The sequence below is a fragment of the Neovison vison genome, chromosome 9, assembly GCF_020171115.1.
Source record: "Neovison vison isolate M4711 chromosome 9, ASM_NN_V1, whole genome shotgun sequence".
Classification (NCBI taxonomy): domain Eukaryota; kingdom Metazoa; phylum Chordata; class Mammalia; order Carnivora; family Mustelidae; genus Neogale; species Neogale vison.
The window spans coordinates 77222181-77244703 of NC_058099.1; the positions used below are offsets into that span (position 1 = coordinate 77222181).

Genomic DNA, 22523 nt, shown 5'->3' on the forward strand with positions numbered 1-22523 from the left:
TATTTATTTATGTGAGAGAGAGAATGAGAGAGAGCGAGAACGTGAGAGGGAGAAGGTCAGAGGGAGAAGCAGACTCCCTGCTGAGCAGGGAGCCCGATGCAGAACTCGATCCTGTGACTCCAGGATCATGACCTGAGCCGAAGGCAGTCGCTTAACTGAGCCATCCAGGTGCCCCGATCTTACACCTTTTTAAAAAATAACTCAGATTAAAGAAACTTGTAAATCACGTATCTAAGGGCAATGAAATATTATGTATTAGGACCCACAGGATATGACTGAAGCTCACCATAAGCTAGAATATTAAAGTCCCAATTACCATGTGTTTTTTTTCCTTTCTTTCCCTGTTTGTCTCTTCCTATGCTACCTCTAGACTGTTTCTCTGTCTGCTTCTCTTATTTAACTCCACTGCTATTGAATAGTTTATGAGCTTATAGTTTTCTCAGTTTTGCTTCTTTTTCTTTAAAGATTTAAAGATTGAATGTCTTCAGGAGAGTCAAGATATGAATTTGCAAAAATTAAGGAATTCAGAACTCATACTTACTGAAGCTAAACAAAAAATGAGAGAACTTACAATTAACATCAAGATGAAGGAAGATCTAATTAAAGAATTAATAAAAACAGGTAATACTGTCCTGTGAACAAGCTTATATGGAAAGAAAATCTTCTAAAATTGCTTCTGATGTTGTAACACTTATTTTAGTTTTTTACCCTGAGCTCTGTCCACTGTAGCTTGGAACTTGGCATAACAAGGTATGTTTCATAGCCAATAGGTGGACGTTAGTTCTCAGAAGAACATTGTTCCACTGGGATTTCAGCTATGAATGGTTCTACCACTGGGAACTCTGCGTTATGCTGAAACTCCAGGGGTACTTAATGGTTTTTTGCCACTTTTTAAGAAACATTATACTAGGTATCTAGGAATATGTCAGCTATTTTTCTAACTCACTTTAATATTAATTACTAGTCTTTATTCTTTTGGATAGTTTGTTTTCAACATTAATTAACATTTCAAATGTAGATCATTTTAATTTCCCTGAAGATGTAAGGATTTATCCTTGAGAGCTATTCTCTTAGTGAGCGGAGCTTTTAGCTCTTCCCCTTAGTTTCAGCTTCTGCCTGCTTGGGTGTATGTATTGCATCCTCTCCTCACCCTTTAGCTACATCATTAGGCTGGTCTTGAAAATCATGTCTCAGTCTTTTGGGGTTTTTGCCCCTAATAGACTCAAAGGGTGAGCTTTGACTACTTTGAAATTCAGTAAGGAAGTGAAAGGATAATAAACCACAGCATTTCTTTTTTCAGCTTCAGTGAAACATGGGTCACATTTAAGGGAACTGAAGGAAATGTTACCTTTTTTTCCTTTAAGCCCGAGGCTATAATCATGCTCAGATTACATGAATGATGGTGGCTCCCAGCTCCTCTGCCAGCAAGGGGCAATCTGCCTTCCCACTTCCTTCCTCTTTCTGGCAAGCTTGTTTTCTGGCTGGCTGGCCTCTTTTCTCACCCTCCTCTCCCTAACCACTGTCCCAACGCATTTCCCTTCCTCAGTCCTGGTGACGAATGTGCTCTGTGTGCATCATTCTAGCTCCTGGTGTCCCAGATGTTTAACCGAGCTTGACCACGCTCCTCCTTCACAGGCAGGATCAATGCCAGTAAATCTCTCTCAGGAGCGATGAGGAACTGATTTAGGAGTGTAAATAGCTTCTCCACCAGGGTACAGCCTGTGGAAGTTAAGGCTACGTGCCCTTCTGGAACAAACGATTTTCTTTTTGATAGGTGAGGCCGCTGTGGGATCTCTCCCTAAACAAGCACACTTTTGTAGCCCCGGGGTACTCATCCTGGTTGCCTTAAGGTACTACTTGATACTTGAACTTGCACAGAGAGGCTCCTCTTCTTACTCATTTGAACCAAGGGCAGTTTGGAGCTTTCCTTAGAGATGGTGACTCACGAAAGGGTCACCGTGTCTTCCCCCAAAGAGCAGTGATCTCAGCCAACAATAAGTGATGACCACCCTGTATTTCATCATTTCTCATCATTTCTTTTACATTTTCATATATTTGAATTCAGGATGCACCTTACTCTGCGTGGCATCCGGGCATTTTGTCATGTACCTGGTGTAAATGGCACTCTCCCTTTCTTCCTAGTGACTCACAAAGTACTGGTGTGTTGAACAATATAAGGGGTCTTAAATTCATTCAAATATAGTAGCCATGTGTATTTTAAAGTTAGATATAACCAGAGAGTTCTAGAGCCAGAAGACAACTCACAGTACATTGAGTTCCGTCATTGCTTTTTATTAAAAAATGGAGATTTTTCAGTACAGCATTGGAACACACTTCCCCTGGGGATAATTCATCCCACAAGCTTTGGACTCTTCCATTGCCATGAGTTTGCTAGTTTAGTTCAGGGATAAGTTGGCTGTTCAGAACAAATCAAAACCAAGTTTTTAGGGTCAGTAGCTGAGTTTAGGATGAAAAGAGATACAGAAATATTTGTATTTCTGTTTTTCTCTATGCTCCAAATACTAGAAAATGATTGAAAAAATTCATCTTTGACAAGTTCAACCGAATGGAAGAAGAGGGGATGAATGAAAGATTTGTAAGAGACAAAATCAATGTATTCTAGGGCTTTTTTGGATGGTGATTACAATAAACCAATTGTAAAAGACATTTTGAGACAATTGGGCAAGTCTGAATAGGGTCAGGTAGGGATTAATGTTGTGAGGTGTGACAGAATTTTTGGCTATGTCCATATTTGGAATAGATGTTTATTGCAGTATTATAGGTTGCCATGACAGGACATCTGATTGTTTTATAGTTCTTCAGCAAATTAAGGGAAGACAGGCATAGATGAAGCCAACTATGGCAAAATCTTGTGAACTCTCGAATCTCAGTGATGGGGGTTCATTAGATTATTTTTTTTACTTTTGCTATGTTGGGAATTTTTCATAGTAGAGAAAACAAGATTACAGGTACCGAGAAGCCAAATTGTAGTAAGCAAAAAGCCAAAGAATCACCCCAAGTATTTTTCTTACCTGGAGTCTGATGCCAGCAAAGCTAATACCCCAAATTCAGAAAATCAGAAACACTCAGAGATGAGCCTGTGAGAGGCTGGCCTGGCTCTAGGTGCGAACAGTCAGTAAGCAGCGGATTATTAAGAGCCCAGGTGGCAAGTTGTATTTGATGGGGATGAGCGAGGACAGCTGGGCTCATGCTGCTGGGTCTGAAAGAGCGACACGCCCAACCAGATTTTGAAGAATAGAGCATTTTTGAGGTTTTGATATTTTACTTCGTTTATTTTTTTAAACGTAATTTATAATTGTTGTTACTATTATTACTGTGGTGAAGGTAACGATGCCAAGTCGGTAAGCAAACAGTATTCCCTGAAAGTAACAAAACTTGAACACGAAGCAGAACGGGCGAAGGTGGAATTAACTGAAACAGAGAAGCAGCTGCAAGAGCTAGAAAACAAAGATCTTTCTGATGTTGCTTTGAAGGTAAAATTACAGAAGGAGTTCCGAAAAAAGATGGATGCCGCAAAGCTAAGAGTCCAGGTAATTTTCAAAATGTAATTGTGTGCAAACTTACTTAAGGCTTACTGCTTTTGTAGCTGGTTAGGAAAGAAGTAGGATTCGGTTTTCACCAGCAAGAGAAATGGGATGGCAGCTCTTCTTTCCTGGTATGCTGGCAAGTTTGCCTCCTTTCAATCTGGGACCTATATTCTTCATTCGAGAAGTATATTAAAGTTTTTATCAAAAACCAATGGTGCGAGAAAGATAACCACAGAACTGTGTTCTTTTCTGAGGGATAAAAGATTGATGATTTAATCATACATAGAGAACATCTGGTAGGCATAGGGCATTTTGTGCACACACTTAGCAAATGCTATTATTTCAGACCGTTTTCTGAAGCTGTCACTGATTGCTTTAGGAAAGGTTCGTAACTGACATCTCATTCTTGATTTCCTAGCGCTGGATTTAGCTATGACCTCAGAAATAGCTACCATTAAAAATGTCATTCTATGAGGAACACTCCATTACAGGGAGATTTTTGTGTATAATGAAGCCATTTTCAAATGGTTTGGGGGATGATCCGAGTGCTTTGTCAGTCCGATTCTAATGAATTTGCTAGAATGCTATCTCCATTTTTTTCATTCATGATCTATTACTTTCCTGTTGTTTCCACTGTGGGGAGAGTGGAATTGTAGTTCACCTGTTCAGAACATGATCAGTTTATTTTTGGAACTGTGCCACAATTATTTTCTCTCAGCAAGGTCAGTGTCCACTGCACATGAGCAGACCAAACACCAAGTTCCACCTCAAACATCTGGCCCTTCCCCACCATTTTTTTTTTTTTTTTTTACCTAAGTAGCCCGTCAACACAGAGCTAGCATAGTAGGACTTAATATATGAACTGCTTAGAGAAGGACATGGTAGTGGTATGTGTCGCCTGTCCTACTTTCCTTCATAATACTTATTTCAGGAATACATGTTTTCGTTTAGCACTTCACCTCAGAGAGTCTTGGGATCAGTTCTTTTTCACTTTTCAGTCCTTAAAATTGGGACTACAGTGTCTAACAAAGTGCTCATAGTAGTGTCTAACTAGTGTCTAACAAAGTGCTCATTGCAGCCCAGGAATAAATTCCACTTGCTCATGTTAACAGAACATTAGTAGAACCAAAAAATTAAGATCTTTCCTTTGTGTTTGTTATGAAATTTTACTAATAATTTCATAGTTTTCAAACTTTAGTTCTGATTATAATTTTTATTCTCAGTATTAATCAAAATGATTGTTTTTCTAAGGAGGTTGTTAGTCATATATACACACCTGTGGTTTAAGCCTTATTTGTGGATTTAGCAAAGATTTTATCCCCAAGTTTTTATTTAAATTCAAGTTAGTTAACATATAGAATTGTATTGCTTTCAGGAGTAGAATTTAGTAATTCATCACTTATAGCACCCAGGGCTCACAGGACGAGTGCCCTCCTTAATACCCAACACCCATTTAGCCCTTCCCCTCCACCCCCCACCTCTCCACCAACCCTTAGTTTGTTCTCTCTAGTTCAGAGTCTCTTAGGGTTTGCCTCTCTCTCTCCTTATCTTATTTTATTTTTCCTTCCCTTCCCGTATGATCATCTGTTTTGTTTCTTAAATTTAACATATGAGTGAAACCATATGGTATTTGTCTTTTTCTAACGGATTTATTTCGCTTAGCATAATACCCTCTAGTTTCATCCACATTGTTGCAATGGGAAGATTGCATTTTTTTTGATGACTGAGTCATATTTTGTTTTATATACATATATCTCTCACATCTTCATTATCCATTCATCAGTGGATGGACAGTTAGGCTCTTTCCATAGTTTGGCTCTTGTTGATAATGCTGCTATAAACATCAGAGTGCATGTGCCCCTTGAATCTGTATTTTTGTAGCCTTTAGGTAAATACCTAGTAGTGCAGTTGCTGGGTTGTAGGGTAGTTCTAATTTTAACTTTGAGGAACCTCCATACTGTTTTCAAGAGTGACTATACAAGCTTGCATTCCCACAACAGTAAGAGGGTTCCCCTTTCTCTGTATCCCAGCCACATCTGTTTCCTGTGTGAATTTTAGCCATTCTGACAGGTGTGAGGTGGTACCTCATCGTGGTTTTGATTTGTATTTCCTTGATGCCAAGTGATGTTTAGTGGTTTTATTTTATTTTATTTTTTTTTGGATAGTTTTTTTTTTTTAAATAAACGTATAATGTATTTTTAGCCCCAGGGGTACAGGTCTGTGAATTGCCAGGTTTACACACTTCACAGCATTGAGTGTCTTTTCATGTGTCTGTTAGCCATCTGGATGTCTTTCTTGGGAAAATGTTTGTTCATGTCTTCTACCCATTTCTTAATCGAATTATTTATTTTGGGGGTATTGAATTTGGTAAGTTCTGTATAGATTTTATTAGAAAGGATGCTAACTAAGTTCTGTTAGAAAGGATACTAACTCTTTATCAGATAGGTCATTTGCAAATATCTTCTCCCATTCTGTTGGCTGTCTTTTGGTTTTGTTGACTGTTGCCTTTGCTGTGCAGAAGTTTTTATCATGATGAAGTCCCAGTAGTTCTTTTTTGCTTTCGTTTCTCTTGTGTTCTCCTCTAGGATTATGTTGGTTCCCTGTCTCACATTTAGGTTTTTCATCTATTTTGAATTTATTTTTGTGTATGGCATAAGAAAGTGGTCCAGTTTCATTCCTCTACATGTTGTTGTCTAGTTTTCCCAACACCATTTATTGAAGGGACTCTCTTTTTGTCAATGAGTATTCTTTCCTGCTTTGTCAAAGATTAATTGGCCATACAGTTGTGGGTCCATCTCTGGGCTCTCTATTCTGTTCCATTGGTCTCTGTGTCTGTTTTTGTGCCAGTACCATGCTGTCTTGATGATGACAGCTTTGTAACAGAGCTTGAAGTCCGGAAATCATGATGCCTCCTGCTTTGCTTTTCTTTTTCCACATTGCTTTGGCTATTTAGGGTCTTTTCTGGTTCCATACAAATTTTAGGACTGTTTGTTCTAGCTGTGTGAAAAATGCTTGTGGTATTTTGAGAGGCATTGTATTGAATGTTTAGATTGCTTTGGGTAGTATAGACATTTGAGCAATATTTGCTCTTCTCATCCATGAGCATGAAATGTTTTTCCACTTGTTTGTGTCTTCTTCAATTTCATAAGTGTTGTTTAGGTTTCTGAAGGAAAACTTTCCTTTCTTTTACCTCTTTGGTTAGGTTTATTCCTAGGTATCTAATGTTTTTTGGTGGAATTGTAAATTGAATCAATTCCTTGATTTCTCTTTCTGCTTCATTATTGGTGTATAGAAATGCAACAAATTTCTATATGTTGATTTTATATCCTGCAGCTTTGCTGAATTCACGTTTCAGATCGAGCAATTTTTTGGTAGAGTCTTTTGAGTTTTCTACATAGAGCATCATGTCATCTGGAAGAGTGAAAGTTTGACTTCTTCCTTGCCAATTTGAATGCCCTTTATTTCTTTTTGTTGTCTGCCGAGGCTAGGACTTCCAGTACTGTGTTGAACAGCAGTGGTGAGAGTGGACATCTCTCTTGTGTTTCTGACCTCAAGGGGAAAGCTCTAAGTTTTTCCCCATTGAGGAGGATATTAGCTGCGGGACTTTTGTGTATGGCCTTTATGTTGTTGAGGTATGTTCTTTCTATGCCTACTTTGTTGAGGGTTTTTATCAAAAAAAGGTGCTATGCTTTGTCACATGTTTTTTCTGCATCTATTGAAAGGATTGTGTGGTTCTTATCCTTTTATTAATGTGGTATATCACACTGATTGATTGATTGATTTGCAGATATTGAACCACCCCTGCAGTCCAGGAATAAATTCCACTTGATCGTGCTGAATAATTTTTTTAATGTATTGTTGTATACAATTTGCTAGTATCTTGTTGAGAATTTTTGCACCCATGTTCATCAGGGATGTTGATCTGTAATTCTTTCGAGCGGGATCTCTGTCTGGTTTGGGGATCGAGGTAATGCTGGCCTCACAGAATGAGTTTGGAAATTCTCCTTCCATTTCAATCTTTTGGGACAGTTTCAGAAGAATAGGTATTAATTCTTCTTTAAATGTTTGGTAGAATTCCCCTGGGAAGCCCTCTGGTCCTGGACTCATTTGTTGGGAGATTTTTCATTCCTGATTCAAATTCTTTGCTGGTTATGGGTCTGTCCAAGTTTTCTATTTCTACCTGTTTCAGTTTTGATAATTTATACGTTTCTAGGAATTTATCTATTTCTTCCATATTGCCCAATTTGGGGGCATATAAGTGTTCATAATATTCTCTTTTAATTGTTTATATTTCTGTAGTCTTGGTTGTGATCTCTCCTTTCATTTGTGATTTTATTTATTTGGGTCCTTTCTCTTTTCCTTTTGATAAGTCTGGCTAGGGGTTTATCAACTTTGTTAAATTCTTTCAAAGTACCAGTTCCAAGTTTCTTTCTTTCTTTTTTTTTAAAAGATTTTGTTTTTATTTATTTGACAGACAGAGATCACAAGTAGGCAGAGAGGCAGACAGAGAGGAGGAAGCAGGCTCCCTGCTGAGCAGAGAGCCAGATGCAAGGCTCAATCCTGGGACCCTGGAGCCGAAGGTAGAGGCTTTAACCCACTGAGCCACCCAGGTGCCCCCCGCAACAAGTTTCTTTGATCTACTTTTTTTTTTTTTAATTTCTGTATCTTATTTCTTCTCTTATCTTTATTATTTCCCTTCTTCTGCTGGTTTTAGGCTTTATTTGCTCTTCTCTTCCCAGATCCTTTAGGTAAGTTTAGGTTGTATATTTGAGAATTTTCTTGCTTTGAGGAAGACCTGAATTAGCAAAAGTTATTTTTTATATGTTCTATATTTAACACAGCTACAATGATTAATTAAAAGATTAAATAAAAGCTTACTATTAGGGTTTGAGAATTATCATGGTTTTTTGTTTACTGTGTTTTTTGTTGCATATCCTTTTCTGCTAAGGGGATTGATAAGGAAAGGAAAGAAGACACAGAACAGAATTAAGCTCAAAAGAAACATTCCACACAGCATGGGACTCACACAGGATTCCCGTATAGTTTTAGAAATGGCTGTGCCTTTGACCTATTCATGCACACCCAGCGGGGATGTGGATGGTGGCAGGGCTGGGGAGGAGGATGGTAGTTACCAGTTAAGCATCTACATACCAGATGTTTCATATGTATTATTTAATCATTATTTAACCCTTTAGAGAGTATTTTTACTATGTTTTACAAAGGAGAAAACTAAGGTTTAGAAAGGTAAAGTAACTCATTCAGAGTCACATAATTGAAGTGACTAATACTTTTCAGTACTCTAACATCTCATGTCATTTTACAATGTTGAAATACTAGTGTTTTTATTGGTACAATGCAGTTTTTTTTAAGTTTTGAAAACTTAAATTCTTTTATTTAAAAAATCTAAAATCTGTATTCTTTATGTCTACATATATGCAGAGAGTTATGTAGTGTGTTAATGCTTTAAAGCTGCCAGTAAGGTGCACTTTTGAGCATGTGCAGAATCAGTGCAAAAGACAATGGCAATCTATCTCACTCTTAAGATTATCAGTGCTTCTACTGGTATCTCCAGTTTACGTGGAAAGACACTAAAATGCCAGTATTAGTATTTTTACTCCAGTATTGCAGTTACTATCAAAAGTAAGTTGCAAAGCCAGTGTCCAAATCTAGGGATGGGAAACTACAGAGTCCTGTGGCCTTCAGGCTAGTGGTGCTCAAAGTCACCTGCGGATCATTCATTATCCATCTATGATGAGAGAAAGGCACAGAGGGGCACATCTCCCTGTATCAAAAAGGTCTCGATGCAGACAATGTCAGGTGAACCCAACAGTATGCAAGCTGAGAACAGTCTGTGACCAGTACTGGTGCTGCTCTAAGCGACAAAGCCTCTGTGAATGCCTAGTTAAATGAAAACAAAAGCTGTTTTTGCCAACAATTTATTGTGAAGATAAGGGAAATAACTGTAGTCTGCATAATTTACAAATGATTTCACCCTTTTTATGTCATATGAGAGGTACTTAGTGCAATGTTAAAGCACATAGTACAGGTTTAAAATATATGTTTGTTTGATGAGGATTAAATTGGAATACTGATATTTTCTATTAGTAGTATAAACTCTGCAAACATTCACACAGATTTTATGCTACTCAATAATTTTAGCAAGATGAGGAGAAGCTTTAAGAGAGTTAAAATGGTAATTGTAACAGTCACTGTAAGGCAAATGGTATCAGTTCTGATTATCTTAACTCAGGGATTAATTATTTAGGCTATAGCTGGATAAAAAAGAGGAGCCCAGTGGACTACTTTGCAATCACATGGAACAAATTTCTGCGAAAAGATCTCTAAGATGAATAGAGAAAAAGTGAGATGGAAAAAATAGTCTATTTAGAATATATATGAAGTTATTTGCATGCATATTAATTATTTCTGGAAGAATAATTAAGAAATTGGTAATTTGGTGTTGGGAAACAGAACAGTAGATTTGAGGTCTGAGATAAGTCTTTTAAAATAGAAGTACAGTTTTATATTTTAATTTTTATCATTTTTTAAAAAACAATAAGAAAGCAAAGATACCAGTTTTGTTCTGTTTGGCTGATAAGTATCAGGGAGGCTCATCATTCATGAAATCTGGTGAAGATTATGGTGGTGGCCCTATTGTCAAAGTAGACCTGTAGGAAACAATTAAGAGCCTGTCAGAAATAATGAAAATCTAGGCAAAATGCTTACCTTTGTCATAGAATGAAAAGTTTAAGTTTACTGGAGGTTTGATGCAATTTTTCATTTTGAAATATTCCATATGATCCGCAGGTCTTACAGAAGAAGCAACAAAACAGTAAGAAATTGGCATCACTGTCGATCCAAAATGAGAAACGTGCTACTGAACTAGAGCAGAATGTAGATCACATGAAACATCAAAAGGTACAGCTGCAAAAAAGACTTAGAGAAGAAAATGAGAAAAGGAAGCAACTGGATGCAGATATCAAGCGGGATCAACAAAAAATCAAAGTAATACTGTCATACTTTCCTGCTAAGCCTAATAGGAAATGTTAAATGGCTCAGGGCTGACGAAGCCAAGGTCTCAATTTACTTGGCTTCTGAGGGATCTCACCTTGGCCTGACCTCAGCTGCTGTCCTCATTCACTTAAAACTTTGTTCATCTACATAGTAAAACCTATTTATTGAATTCTGAGTACTGTCTTGAAGGCTTTGACTTCATAAAAGAAGGTACAGTGATGACGGTTTCTCTAACAAGGATCTTTACTTGAGACTGTCAAAAACATATAAAGCTGACTTTCGAAAAAAATATCTAACATTTGGTAGGATTTCCCATTTCCAAAGTGTTTCGACATGGACTGTCCATGTGACAGCGTGGGGAAAAACACGAGGTAAAAATGGTACCATTTCATTCCTAATGAGCAGAAGAATGATCAGACCTCTCTGACCAGCAGTTCTGTAGAATGGATTAGTCTGGGGAGGAACTAAGGTCATCTGCCTGGGCTCTGGGGCCAGACTACCATGGGTTCAGATCCCAGCCTCCTCAGATCATTTACTGAGAAAATCGCTTACCCTCTCTGAGTCTGTTTATTGTCCTCGAAAATGGCCTTAATCATGCCTACCTCACAGGGCTCTTTTGAAAAGAGGACGAGGATAATGGTCAACATTATAATGGACAACAGCAATAACAAACACTTACCTGGCAGTAGCTTCCAGGCTCTTTTCTGTTGAAATGTTAAGCTGAACTAAAGCCTTGGGACATAATTGATTTCAAGATTTTTTTTTTTTTTTAAAGATTTTATTTATTTATTTGACAGAGAGAAATCACAAGTAGTCGGAGAGGCAGGCAGAGAGAGAGAGAGAGAGGGAAGCAGGCTCCCTGCTGAGCAGAGAGCCCGATGCGGGACTCGATCCCAGGACCCTGAGATCATGACCTGAGCCGAAGGCAGTGGCTTAACCCACTGAGCCACCCAGGCGCCCTGATTTCAAGATTTTTAACTTTGGAATATAATCTGTTCTTAGACCTTAAAAAAAACCACACACACACAATTTAGTGATGCAACAAAAGGTTAAATAACATTTAAGCCTAGTTACTGATTCTTTTTTTTAACAGCTGTATTGAGATATCCTTCCTATGCCATACAGTTCACTCACATAAAATATACAGGTTAGTGGGTTTGGGCATATTACATTACTTTTGTAAATTTTGGTAAAATAAACATAAAATTTTCCATTTTAATCAAGTTTAAATGTACAGTTCCATGACATTGATTACATTTACAGTGTTGGACAACTGAGACCACTAGCTATCTTCAAAACTTTTTCATCACTCAAAACAGACACTCAAAACAAAACGTTAAGCAGTAATTTCCCAACTCCCCCTTCCCCTCCAGCCTCTGGTAACTTCTAATCTAATTCTGTCCTCCGAATTTGCCTATTCTAGCTATTTCAAAAAGTGGAATCTTAAAATATTTATCCTGTGTCTGGCTTCTTTCACTTCATATAACATTTCAGTGTTCATCCGTGTTGTATCAGAATTTCATTATTTTTTGTGGCCAAGTAATATTCCGTTGTGTGTCTAGACCACATTTGGTCCATCCGTTCATCTGTTGGTAGACACGCAGGTTGCTTCCAACTTTTGGTTACTATAAGTAATATAGTGGTAAAAATTGGCCTACAGGTTAACTATTCAAGTCCTAGGAATGGAATCTCTGGGACATATAATTCTATGTTTCATTTTTTCAGGAATCACCAACTGTTTTTGGTAGAGAACAGAACCATTTTACATTCCGACCAACAATGTATGAGGGTTTTAATTTCTCTATATTTTTGCCAACACACATTATTTTCTTTCCATTACAGTCATCCAAGCATGTGTGAAGTGGTATCTCATCGTGGTTCTGATTTGCATTTCCCTAATGACTAATGATGTTGAACATCATTATAGGCCATTTGAATATCTTCTATGGAGAAATGTCTTTCAAGTTCTTTGTCTGCTTTTCAAATGGATTATCTTTTTTTATTAACTCATAGGTATTCTTTATGTACTCCAGACATTAAACTCTCATATACATTACTTCCATGTATTTTTCCCATTTCTGTAGGTTGTCTTTAAACTTTTTTTTTTTTAGGGGGGTTTATGGGCAGAAAGAGAGGGAGAAAGAATCTTTTTTTTTTTTTAAATAATTTATTTGCTTTAGAAAGAGTGAGCATTTGAGTGGAGGGGTGCAGAAGGAGAGGGAGAGAGGAAATCTTCAAGCACAGTCTCGGATCAGTGTAGCGCCTGACGTGGGGCTCAATCTCACACCCTGATACCATGACCTGAGCCGAAATCAAGAGTTAGATACTTAACCGACTGAGCCACCCAGGTGCCCCAAGAGAATCTTAAGCAGGCTCCGCTCCCAGTATGGAAACTGACAGAGGGCTCGATCTCACAACCGTGAAATCATGATATGAGCCAAAATCAAGAGTCAGATGCTTAATCAACTTAGTCACCCAAGTGTCCCTTTAAAGTTTCTTGATAATATTCTTTGATGGAGCAAGATTGTTATGATTTATCTATTTTTTCTTTGGTTGTCTGTGCTTTTGGTGTCTTTTAAAGATTCACTGCCAAATGTGAAGTCACAAAGATTTACCCCTTTGTTTTCTTCTAAGAGTTTTATGGTTCTAGCTCATGTTTAGGTTGTTGATTGATGTTGAGGTCAAACTTCATTCTTTCACATGTGGAAATCTAGTTGTGCCAGTGCCATCTGTTAAAGAGATTATTCTTTCCCCGTAGAATGGACTTGGTACCCTTGTCAAAGATCAGTTGGCTATAGCCTTATGGATTTATATCTAAACTCAGTTCTGGGGGCGCCTGGGTGGCTCAGTGGGTTAAGCCGCTGCCTTCGGCTCAGGTCATGATCTCAGAGTCCTGGGATCGAGTCCCGCATCGGGCTCTCTGCTCAGCAGGGAGCTTGCTTCCCTCTCTCTCTCTCTGCCTGCCTCTCTGCGTACTTGTGATTTCTCTCTGTCAAATAAATAAATAAAATCTTTAAAAAAAAAATAAACTCAGTTCTGTTCCATTTGTCTGTGTGTCTGTCCCTATGCTAGAACCACACTGTTTTGATTATTGGCTTTGCAGTTAGTTTTGAAATGGAAATAAGTCCTTCAACTTTGTTGTTGTTCTTTTTCAAGATGGTTTTGATCATTTGAGACCCCTTGCAATTCCGTATGAATTAAAGGATCAGCCTTTCCATTTCTGCAAAGAAGGCCATTGGAATTTTGATATGTATTGCACTGAATCCGCAGAGTTCTTAGGGTGTATTGACATCATGACAATATTAGGTCTTCCTACTCATGAGCATGGGCTGTCTTTTATTTAGGTCTTCTTTAATCTCTTTCAGCAATCTTTTATAATTTTCAGTGCACAGACTTTTACCTCCTTGCTTAAATTTATTTCCAGATATTTTATTCTTTTAGATGTTATTATAAATATAATTATTATCTTAACTTTCTTGAACTACTCATTCTTAATAATGTAATAGTTATTATAGCAGTAGTTAACATTTATCTTCAGTCAGTACTATTCTAAGCACTTATGTGCTTTGTATCTCATTTAATTCTTTTTTTCCTCCAGTATTTTCAATTTTTTTTCCTCCTAGATTCTTTCTTAACATCTTAGATTTTTCTCATTTTAAAATTATCCTCATTAGGGGCACCCGAGTAGCTCAGTGGGTTAAGCCTCTGACTTTGGCTCAGGTCATGATCCCAGGGTCCTGGAATCGAGCCCCACATCAAGCTCTCTGCTCAGCAGGGAGCCTGTTTCCGCCTCTCTCTCTCTGCCTGCCTTTCTGCCTACTTGTGATCTCTTTCTCTCTCCGTCAAACAAATAAATAAAAAAATTTTAAAAATAAACAAAATTATTCTCTTTAAACCTAATACTTTTCTCTTTCTTCTCCCCTTAATGACCAAACTTGTTGATTAGAAAGTTGACTGGACCTGTTTCTAGCTCTTGTGCTTCCATTCATTTTCTCATCCTCTGCAGTCTGGCATCTGGCTCCTGGCTCTACCATCCACTCCAAAGCTCTGGAGAAATTCACTAGTGCTCTCTCTGTCACTAAAGTCCTTATAAAACCTCAACTGTATCCAGCATAGTTCACCACTCCATCTTGAAATATTTCCCCCTTGTCCTTCCCCTTAGTTTTTCTCTATCTTTGCTAATTCACCCTACACTATCAGCCCTTCACATAAAAGAATTCCTCAGAGTTCTAGCTTTATGCCTTTTCTGTACTCTGTCTTAGGTACTTCATCTTTTTCCATTGCTACAGTTCAACTCTGACAACTTCCAAATTTAATCCATAATCCCGGATTTGCCTTTGACCTCTGGATTCCTGTGTCTGGCCACTGACCTCTTCATGAGGTTGTCTTATAGATGAATTCATGATCTTCCTTACATCTCTCCCCACAATTCCCCCCTCCCTGTTCCCTCAGGGAAGAATACGTAGTTTTCCATGTGCTTTTCCAGACATTTCGATCCATTCAGATAGGTAAACTAACAGTCATCCTTGACTCTGTCTTCTTCCTTATAACCCATGAACCACTAAGGCCTGTAGATGCTGTTTCTGAATATCTTGGATCTGTTCGTTTCTCATAACTACTGCCAACAACCTAGTTTCTGTGTTATGGTTGTTCCTCCATTGTGAAGATTAGGCCTGCCTGTCAGTCATGTGATCTTTGGGTCTCAGCTTCTCCTCTCTCCTAGATCATAGTTTAAACCAACAAAACACAGCAGTCTCTAAATCTCAAAATAAGAGGTGTTTTTTTTTTCTTTTCCCTAAGCAGTGTATAGTGCATAGTGTGCTGAAATGCAAATATGCCTGTAACTTAAACTTTTTACATTTTTATCTAGGGCAGTTTCGCTTCTTTTGGCCATATCTCTCATTCCAGGGAAACGACCCTATTTAAAGTAAGAACGAATGTCCAGGAAAAGGAACGGTCTGCCCCAAAGAGCTATTGAAGTTTCCACTACTTCACGCAAAAATAGAAAACCTGCTCACAGTCCTCTGTCGGGAGCTAACTTTGCTCAGAGACCTCTGTTTAGAGCTAACTTTCTAGCATTGCTGTTTGTTCGTTCTCCATTTGACTAAAACACTTCCAGAGAATACTAGAATTTCTGCACAGGTTCTCGTTAGAGCAGCAGTTCTTACCGGAAGTCTGTGGAGGAACAATAAAGAAAAGGCATGGGAACCCCTGAAACTGTGGGCCATCGTGTGATCTTGAGCTTTTTACTTCTCTAAGTACCAGTTTCCCCTTCTACACCATGGAGTTTTCGATAGTCTCTGTCTCTGTCACAGATGACTGTGAGGATTAAGTGGCATAATTAAGTAGCTGTGAGAAGCCTAGCATCATAACCAGTGCACAGCTACTTTAGTATTACAACAGGGATTAGATTATAAGATAAAGGCAGTAATATCCAGAGCAACTTGTAGCAGAGAGGGTAGGACCTACTGCAGTTACTTGAAAAGCACTGGTGGAGGGAGACGCATAGCAGACAGTTTGCTCCCAGTGCCCATAAGGTGTCTTTATTTCTACATCTTGGAGTTGTTGTGACTGTGACTGGGGATAAGTTATAACTACGGACCAGAGCCTGGGCAGCGTGAGAAAACTAATGGGTCAATATAATGGGGTCAAATTCACTTGTAATACAGTGCAGATTAACAGACGAAGTAGAAATGTGTTATTTAGTCAATAGAAGCCCTCTGTTCTCTATAATACCTGCACCCCTCTTGTTCTGCCCAGCCCTTATCATGATAATTGCTGGAAATACAGGAACTAACCACATGTCAACCTGTTCAGACTTTGTTCTGGTAATTTGGCCATTTTCTTTAAATTCCCAGCTCTCTTGAATGAGAATATGCAGTTTCTTAGTCTCTCCCATCGTCCACCCTGTGCTTCTCTCCCTGAAGAGAGTGCAGTTTATGTGGTGGTTGGGTATATAGCTTTCACTGCATCGCATGGCGTGGAAGGGAATTTCAACCAACTGAATTTCAGTTGGTCCCTGGGAGTGACTGTGACCGCTGTCCCTTGTCTGCCTTTCTTTGCCCTGATGATGAAGCCCAGAGCTGGTGTAACATGTAGTCTGGTCTCGCTTTCAATTTAGAGCTCCTAGGCACTTCGGCTTCATTTCATCTCCTAATGGCATTGTAAGTCCCCATGGAGGCGGCTGGGCCTTCTGTCTAGCTTCCTAGCCCAGTGGCCTGTCCTCATCTTCAGTGTTGGGGTCAGGGCCCCATGACAACTGACTCCCATTGGCTTTCAGGTTCCATGTCACTTGAGGCCATGGAATCTATCATCAGTCTGTCTTTTCTGACTCTACTTCCCACTCCGTCAGCGAGCCCGGGCAGGCCCACGTGGGTGTGGGACCTCTGCGCTGCGGTCTGCCTTCTCTCCCTCTGCCCTCAGTGATACCTTATTCTCCCCCTTTCGGGGCCAAAATGCACGAGGCCAGGGACACACATCTTTATTACCATCTCTTTTCTCCTTTCTGCCCTTCCCAAGGCTGGAAAATGATAGAGTTTCCTTCTACTTTCTTTATATCAGTACTTCTGAAATTATCTGTGGAGAAGGTGCAGTTTTCCTGTTGTTATTAGTTCGTCACAGCCCAGTACTTTTGTAAAACATGAACTGGTCGTAAAATGAAATAAAAAATTAAAATACAATAAAAGTCCATCTTTTTGTTATTATGGCTATTAATATTCAACAGACATAAAATTACTCTGTTCCATTGTTTTAAAGGTTTCTAAACACTTTCAATTTCTATACTTACCCATCAGGGACCAGTAAAAGATGGTAATGTGGACCAACACACTTTGGTTCCTGGCCTCCTTCCTTATTCCTGCTAAGCATTAGTGGTGGGTAGTAGCATCTTCTCTAAACCCTAGGAGAGCATCCAGGGCCTATTAAGATGTGGATGGAAATGGAAGAAATTTCGAAAATACTCTTCATAGGACCATGACCTATCTTGGAAGGCTGTTCACATGCTGCAAAATCCTGTTTCTGAATGCCGGAAATGGAATATTTCTTTTCATATTTCTACTGTCATAAATTCTAATATCCCTATGGCAGATGGGTACCTTGGATAGCCCGACTAAAGGACATGAGTTCAGAAAGGCAGAATAGAAAAGCACCTTTGTAATTTTCAGACTCATATCCCTGTTACACTGATTTGTGACATTGGTAAAGCATGGGAAAAAAACCCCTAGTTTTGTTAATATCTCCTGGTTTTTGCTTTGGTGAGGGGCTGACATTGTTTTCTTCTCAAATAGCTCCCTTTCATCTACTCATTCTCTTTCTTTTTACAAAAATATTTAATAAAATATTAGATAAATATTTAATGATAGCCAGGTAGTAAAAGCAATAAGATGTTTTCAATTTCTGTTCTCTGCAGGAACTAAAGTTAAAATCGGAACAGGAAGAAGCTCTGAAACTGAGAGCTGAGGAGCTTGATGCATTTAAGATGAAAAAGAGAAACGGTTCGTTTGGAAGAACAGACCAGCTCCAGGTTTGTCTGTTCTATTCAGTGTTTCCTGTTTTCTGTTTGCTCTGATGATGGTCTAAATGGAAGTAGAAAATGGTGGACTCTGAATAAAATCTGCAAACACTAGACCTTGCCACTTGAATACAAATTTTCTGGTATTTCTCTGAAATGTGTCTCTCATTAAAAAATTACTCTCTCATCCAGAAATATGCTGTGTTCTTATTTCAGTAGAAATGGATTTATTTGAATGTTGTAGAATGTAAACATGAAATCCATGTTCACTAGATTGTTTCCAAGGGACTAAACCAGTCTTGATATTCAAATAAAGCCTGGCTTATTCCCAAGGAAACAATATATGTCTAAGAATCAGAGCCCTCCCTCCTATTCCTATGTAACTAAATTACATATGTACCATATATGATGAATTAAAAAGTTTTTGTTTTAATGCCACATTTAAAAAATGAAATCCAGGGGCACCTGGGTGGCTCAGTCAGTTAAACATCTGACTCTTCATTTCCGCTCAGGTCATGATTTCAGGGTCAAGAGATTGAGCCCCATGTTGGGCTCTGTGCTGAGTATGGGAGCCTGCTTGGGATTCATTCTCTCTCCCTCCCCCTCTGCCCCTCCTCAGCTCTCTCTCTCTCTTTAAAAAAGAAAAAAAGAAAGAAAACCATAAACTAATCTCAAAGTTCAAAGAAACAACATCTTTGTTTTATGTAAAATTCAAAATGGCAATTCTAAAAATGTTACTGAAAGAAAAATAATGCACTGAAAACTGTAATTATGCTTAAATGCTAATATGTCACCTTTATGCTGAAAAAATTTTTTTTAAATTTTATGTATCTTAATAATAAGATTTAGTACCTGAATGTATTTCCAACTTATTTGTTCATTTTTTAAAGATTTTATGTATTTATGAGAGAGAGAGAGGGAGAGTGAGCACCAGAGGAGGGAGAACTGAGGGAGAGGGAGAAGCAGGCTTCCCACTGATCAGAGAGCCCGACGTGAGACTAGATCCCAGGACCCCCGGATCATGACCCGAGCCACAGGCAGATGAGACACTTAACCGACTGAGCCACCCAGGCGCCCCTCCAGTTATCTATTTTACTGGTGCTATCACCCTGACATTCCATGCTGCTTGGTAATAATATGTCTGGGCAGACAGGGTATGCTGGGGAGTGGGAGAGATAGGAATGCAAAGAATAGTGAGACCTGTTTTTCAAAATGTTAAGGATCTAAATTTTAAATGAATACGATAACCAGAAGATTCCCACAGCTTGCACTCTGTAGGTTAAATATATTAATAAAATAAAAACGAAACTTCATTTTTTTTAATATTGCAAAACAAAACCCCACTTTCTAGGATTGGACTGTAAACAAGAACAAGATTATAAGGTAAGCCATATGAGTATCCAAAGAGCTTAGAGTAGGACATTGATTTGTAATGAAGCTCCTTTATAAGAAAGCATTTAAAATTGGGACTGTGTGATAGGAACCTTTGCTATAAAAAGAGAAAAACCAATCAAGAAATTTTCAGAAAACTTACTAAGATACAGTGAATTATACAAATCATAACCTTTATTATTCAAATGCAGAAAAATCTATTCATTTATTATTGTTTCCCTAAAGAACTTGTATTACGTGGACTCCTACCTATTTTTTAAAGCAGTATTAAAATATTACTTACTCTGTGAGGCCAGCACTGACATTTCTTCCATTTCCCAGGCAGAGCCAATCTCTCCCTCCATTTTTGCTGACACGGTACCTAGGAGTTAGGTGTATATAGAATTTATTATCAATAATCAGAGTTTTTCAGGTCTCCCTCCTGTTGGAATGGACCTTACAAAAGACCTGTTATTCATCTTTCAAACTCCACGTACAGTCAAGGAGTGTTTATAGAGCATTTTATCTAATTGGTAGACTTCATAGGGTCTCATATACAGTGTTTCAGATATAACAAAACTAAATTATTTCTGTAGCTGCTCTGGGATAGCCTTCCTGTTTCTTATGATTGTTTCTTATGAATGAGCTACTATTTTAGGCTTCAGTATTATTTGGATGTGATAGCGCTTGTAAAACCTAGGTAGTTTCTGGATGGAGGTCTACATAGCTCTGGATCTTCTTTGCTTTGGCCATCTTGCTCTCTTTTTCTTTCTTTCTTTTTTTTTTTTTTTTTTTGCTCTCTTTTTCTTATGCGTATTCACTATCTCATTTTTTTTAACCCTTTTCTTTTTTATAAAGATTTTATTTATTTGGGAGGAAGAGTGAGCCAGTGAGGGGAGGAGCAGAGGGAGAAGCAGAAGCAGACTCATGATCTAAGCTGAAGGCAGACACTCAACCAACTGTATCTCATTGTTTTAATATAGATTTCTAGGCACCATTTTTAAGCTGGAGAAGAACTGGAAAATAGTGCTGTATTGATTTGTTTTCCCATTATTTGTTGTTTAGCTTGGTGTTGCTATGTCTGCAGTGCAGATGGGCACTTGGTAGAGTTCATCTTGGGCAGGCATATTCCATTCATATTTCTGTTCTCTTTGTTTCTGGGTGTCCTTGATTCAAGAGAATACTATGATGCTTGTTTTAGGAATCTTTTCAGCTCTGTTTATTTTATAACTACTTGATGTCAACAGGCTACCGTGCAGAGTGCATTCCTGTGCTCCACCATATGTGTCTTCCACGGGGTGGGTTCATTGATTCACTTCGTTGACTGATGGAATCAGGCATTCATTCAGTCAGTCATTTGACATTTTCCTGAAGCCAGTCATGGGCTGGAAGTATACCAGGCATGGGGGCTAGAGAGGCAGAAAAGACAGTCTCTGCAGTCCATCAACGAGCTCAAGAAGAGGAGAGAGACTGTAGAGCAGCTGGCAGCCTAAGTGTTACGAGGAAGGTGCGCTCCTCTGTGACCGAGAAGATCCCAGCATGTTCTCACAACTGACCATATCTATGGGGAAAACTGTCAGCCCTTTCTTTGTCAGCCTAGACAACCCCAGACTTGAACATATTTGGGGAAGACATCTTAATTCCTTATAAGACACAGCAAGATGTTAACTGGAGCCATTCTTGATGGGTTTAGACAGGAATACTGTTTTATTATCCTCACTGGGAGTTTTTAAGTGTTTACTTAAGGTGTTTCAGGTAGTTTAGAAATGTTCATTTAGGGGCGCCTGGGTGGCTCAGTGGGTTGGGCCACTGCCTTCGGCTCGGGTCATGATCTCAGGGTCCTGGGATCGAGTCCCGCATCGGGCTCTCCGCTCGGCGGGGAGCCTGCTTCCCTCTCTCTCTCTCTCTCTGCCTGCCTCTCTGCCTACTTGTGATCTTTCTCTGTCAAATAAATAAAATCTTAAAAAAAAAAAAAGAAATGTTCATTTAGGGTGTTTTAGGCAATCAGAAGTTCTGTTATTACCCTATACGTCTTATGGCAGAAGAAAAACAAGTGATGTAACTTTTCTTTGGAATTTTAATGTAGAAAATGGATGAGCGAAAGAAATGGCTAGATGAAGAAGTAGAGAAAGTCCTGAGCCAACGCCAAGAACTGGAGCAGCTGGAAGAAGACTTAAAGAAGCGAGAGGCCATCGTTTGTAAGAAGGAGGCCCTGTTACAGGAGAAGAGCCACCTGGAAAATAAGAAACTGAGATCAAGTCAGGTATTCTCTCTGTTATGCTCTTTGGCTGTGGTTGTAAGCCAGTGAAGGAGGATTTTTTCCCTAAGAAGTAAGGCAGACCACTGTGAAATTTGAAACTGCAAGAAAATCTGTTCTGGTTTTCAGTGTATTTTGCATGTTAGTGCTTATTTAATGACCACTAAAATCTATCGCAATTTTAACATCAAATGTTCCATGTTCTGCCAAGTATGATTAACTTTTTTTGGCATTGAAAAATTATGGTAAAATATACGTAACATAAAATTTGCCATTTTGACCATTTTTAAGTGTATGATTCAGCAGCATTAATCACATGTACAAGGTTATACTACCATCACCCTATTTCCAAAACATTTTATTACCCCAAATAGAAAGTCTATAACCGTGAAGCCATAACTCTTCATTTCCCCTGGCAACCTCTATTTAAGAAATAAATTGTACCGTTTGATGCTGTAGAGAGAACACTGGTAATTTGGAAAAATAGTCTTAAAAATGATCTTAACTACCCAAAGTTAGGGGTTTGCAGGGTTCCTTTAGAAGAAAGACTTTATATAATGAAGATTTGTTCATTTTTCAAATTATAATGAGGTGGGGGCCTTTATAAGAACTTTTGTTGGAGAACTCGGGTTTTATGAGCCAAAAAAAGGGATTTTTATGAAGGAGTTTGCCTCAATTTCAAGTTCTGCAAAAGGAATGATTGTGGTGGGAGTAGGAGAACCAGGCAATAGCCTTTTTGGATGTAGCTGTAGATATTTTCAACAGTAGCACCAGTGGCTTCTGAAAATGAAGCTGTCTTGCCCCAGACTTGAAAAGGACTTTT

General features: G+C 38.6%; 1 protein-coding gene across 4 annotated transcripts in view; it reads left to right on the plus strand.

The window, feature by feature from the left end:
* Window positions 1–22523, plus strand: part of KIF27 (kinesin family member 27) — a 93925-nt gene that overhangs the window by 48826 nt on the left and 22576 nt on the right. For all 4 annotated transcript variants that reach the window (XM_044265807.1, XM_044265804.1, XM_044265805.1 and 1 more), the window contains 5 exons: window positions 466–621; window positions 3346–3551; window positions 10356–10553; window positions 17971–18084; window positions 21530–21706. In XM_044265807.1, the coding sequence (XP_044121742.1) occupies window positions 466–621; window positions 3346–3551; window positions 10356–10553; window positions 17971–18084; window positions 21530–21706 (851 nt within the window). The remainder of the gene's footprint in view (window positions 1–465; window positions 622–3345; window positions 3552–10355; window positions 10554–17970; window positions 18085–21529; window positions 21707–22523) is intronic.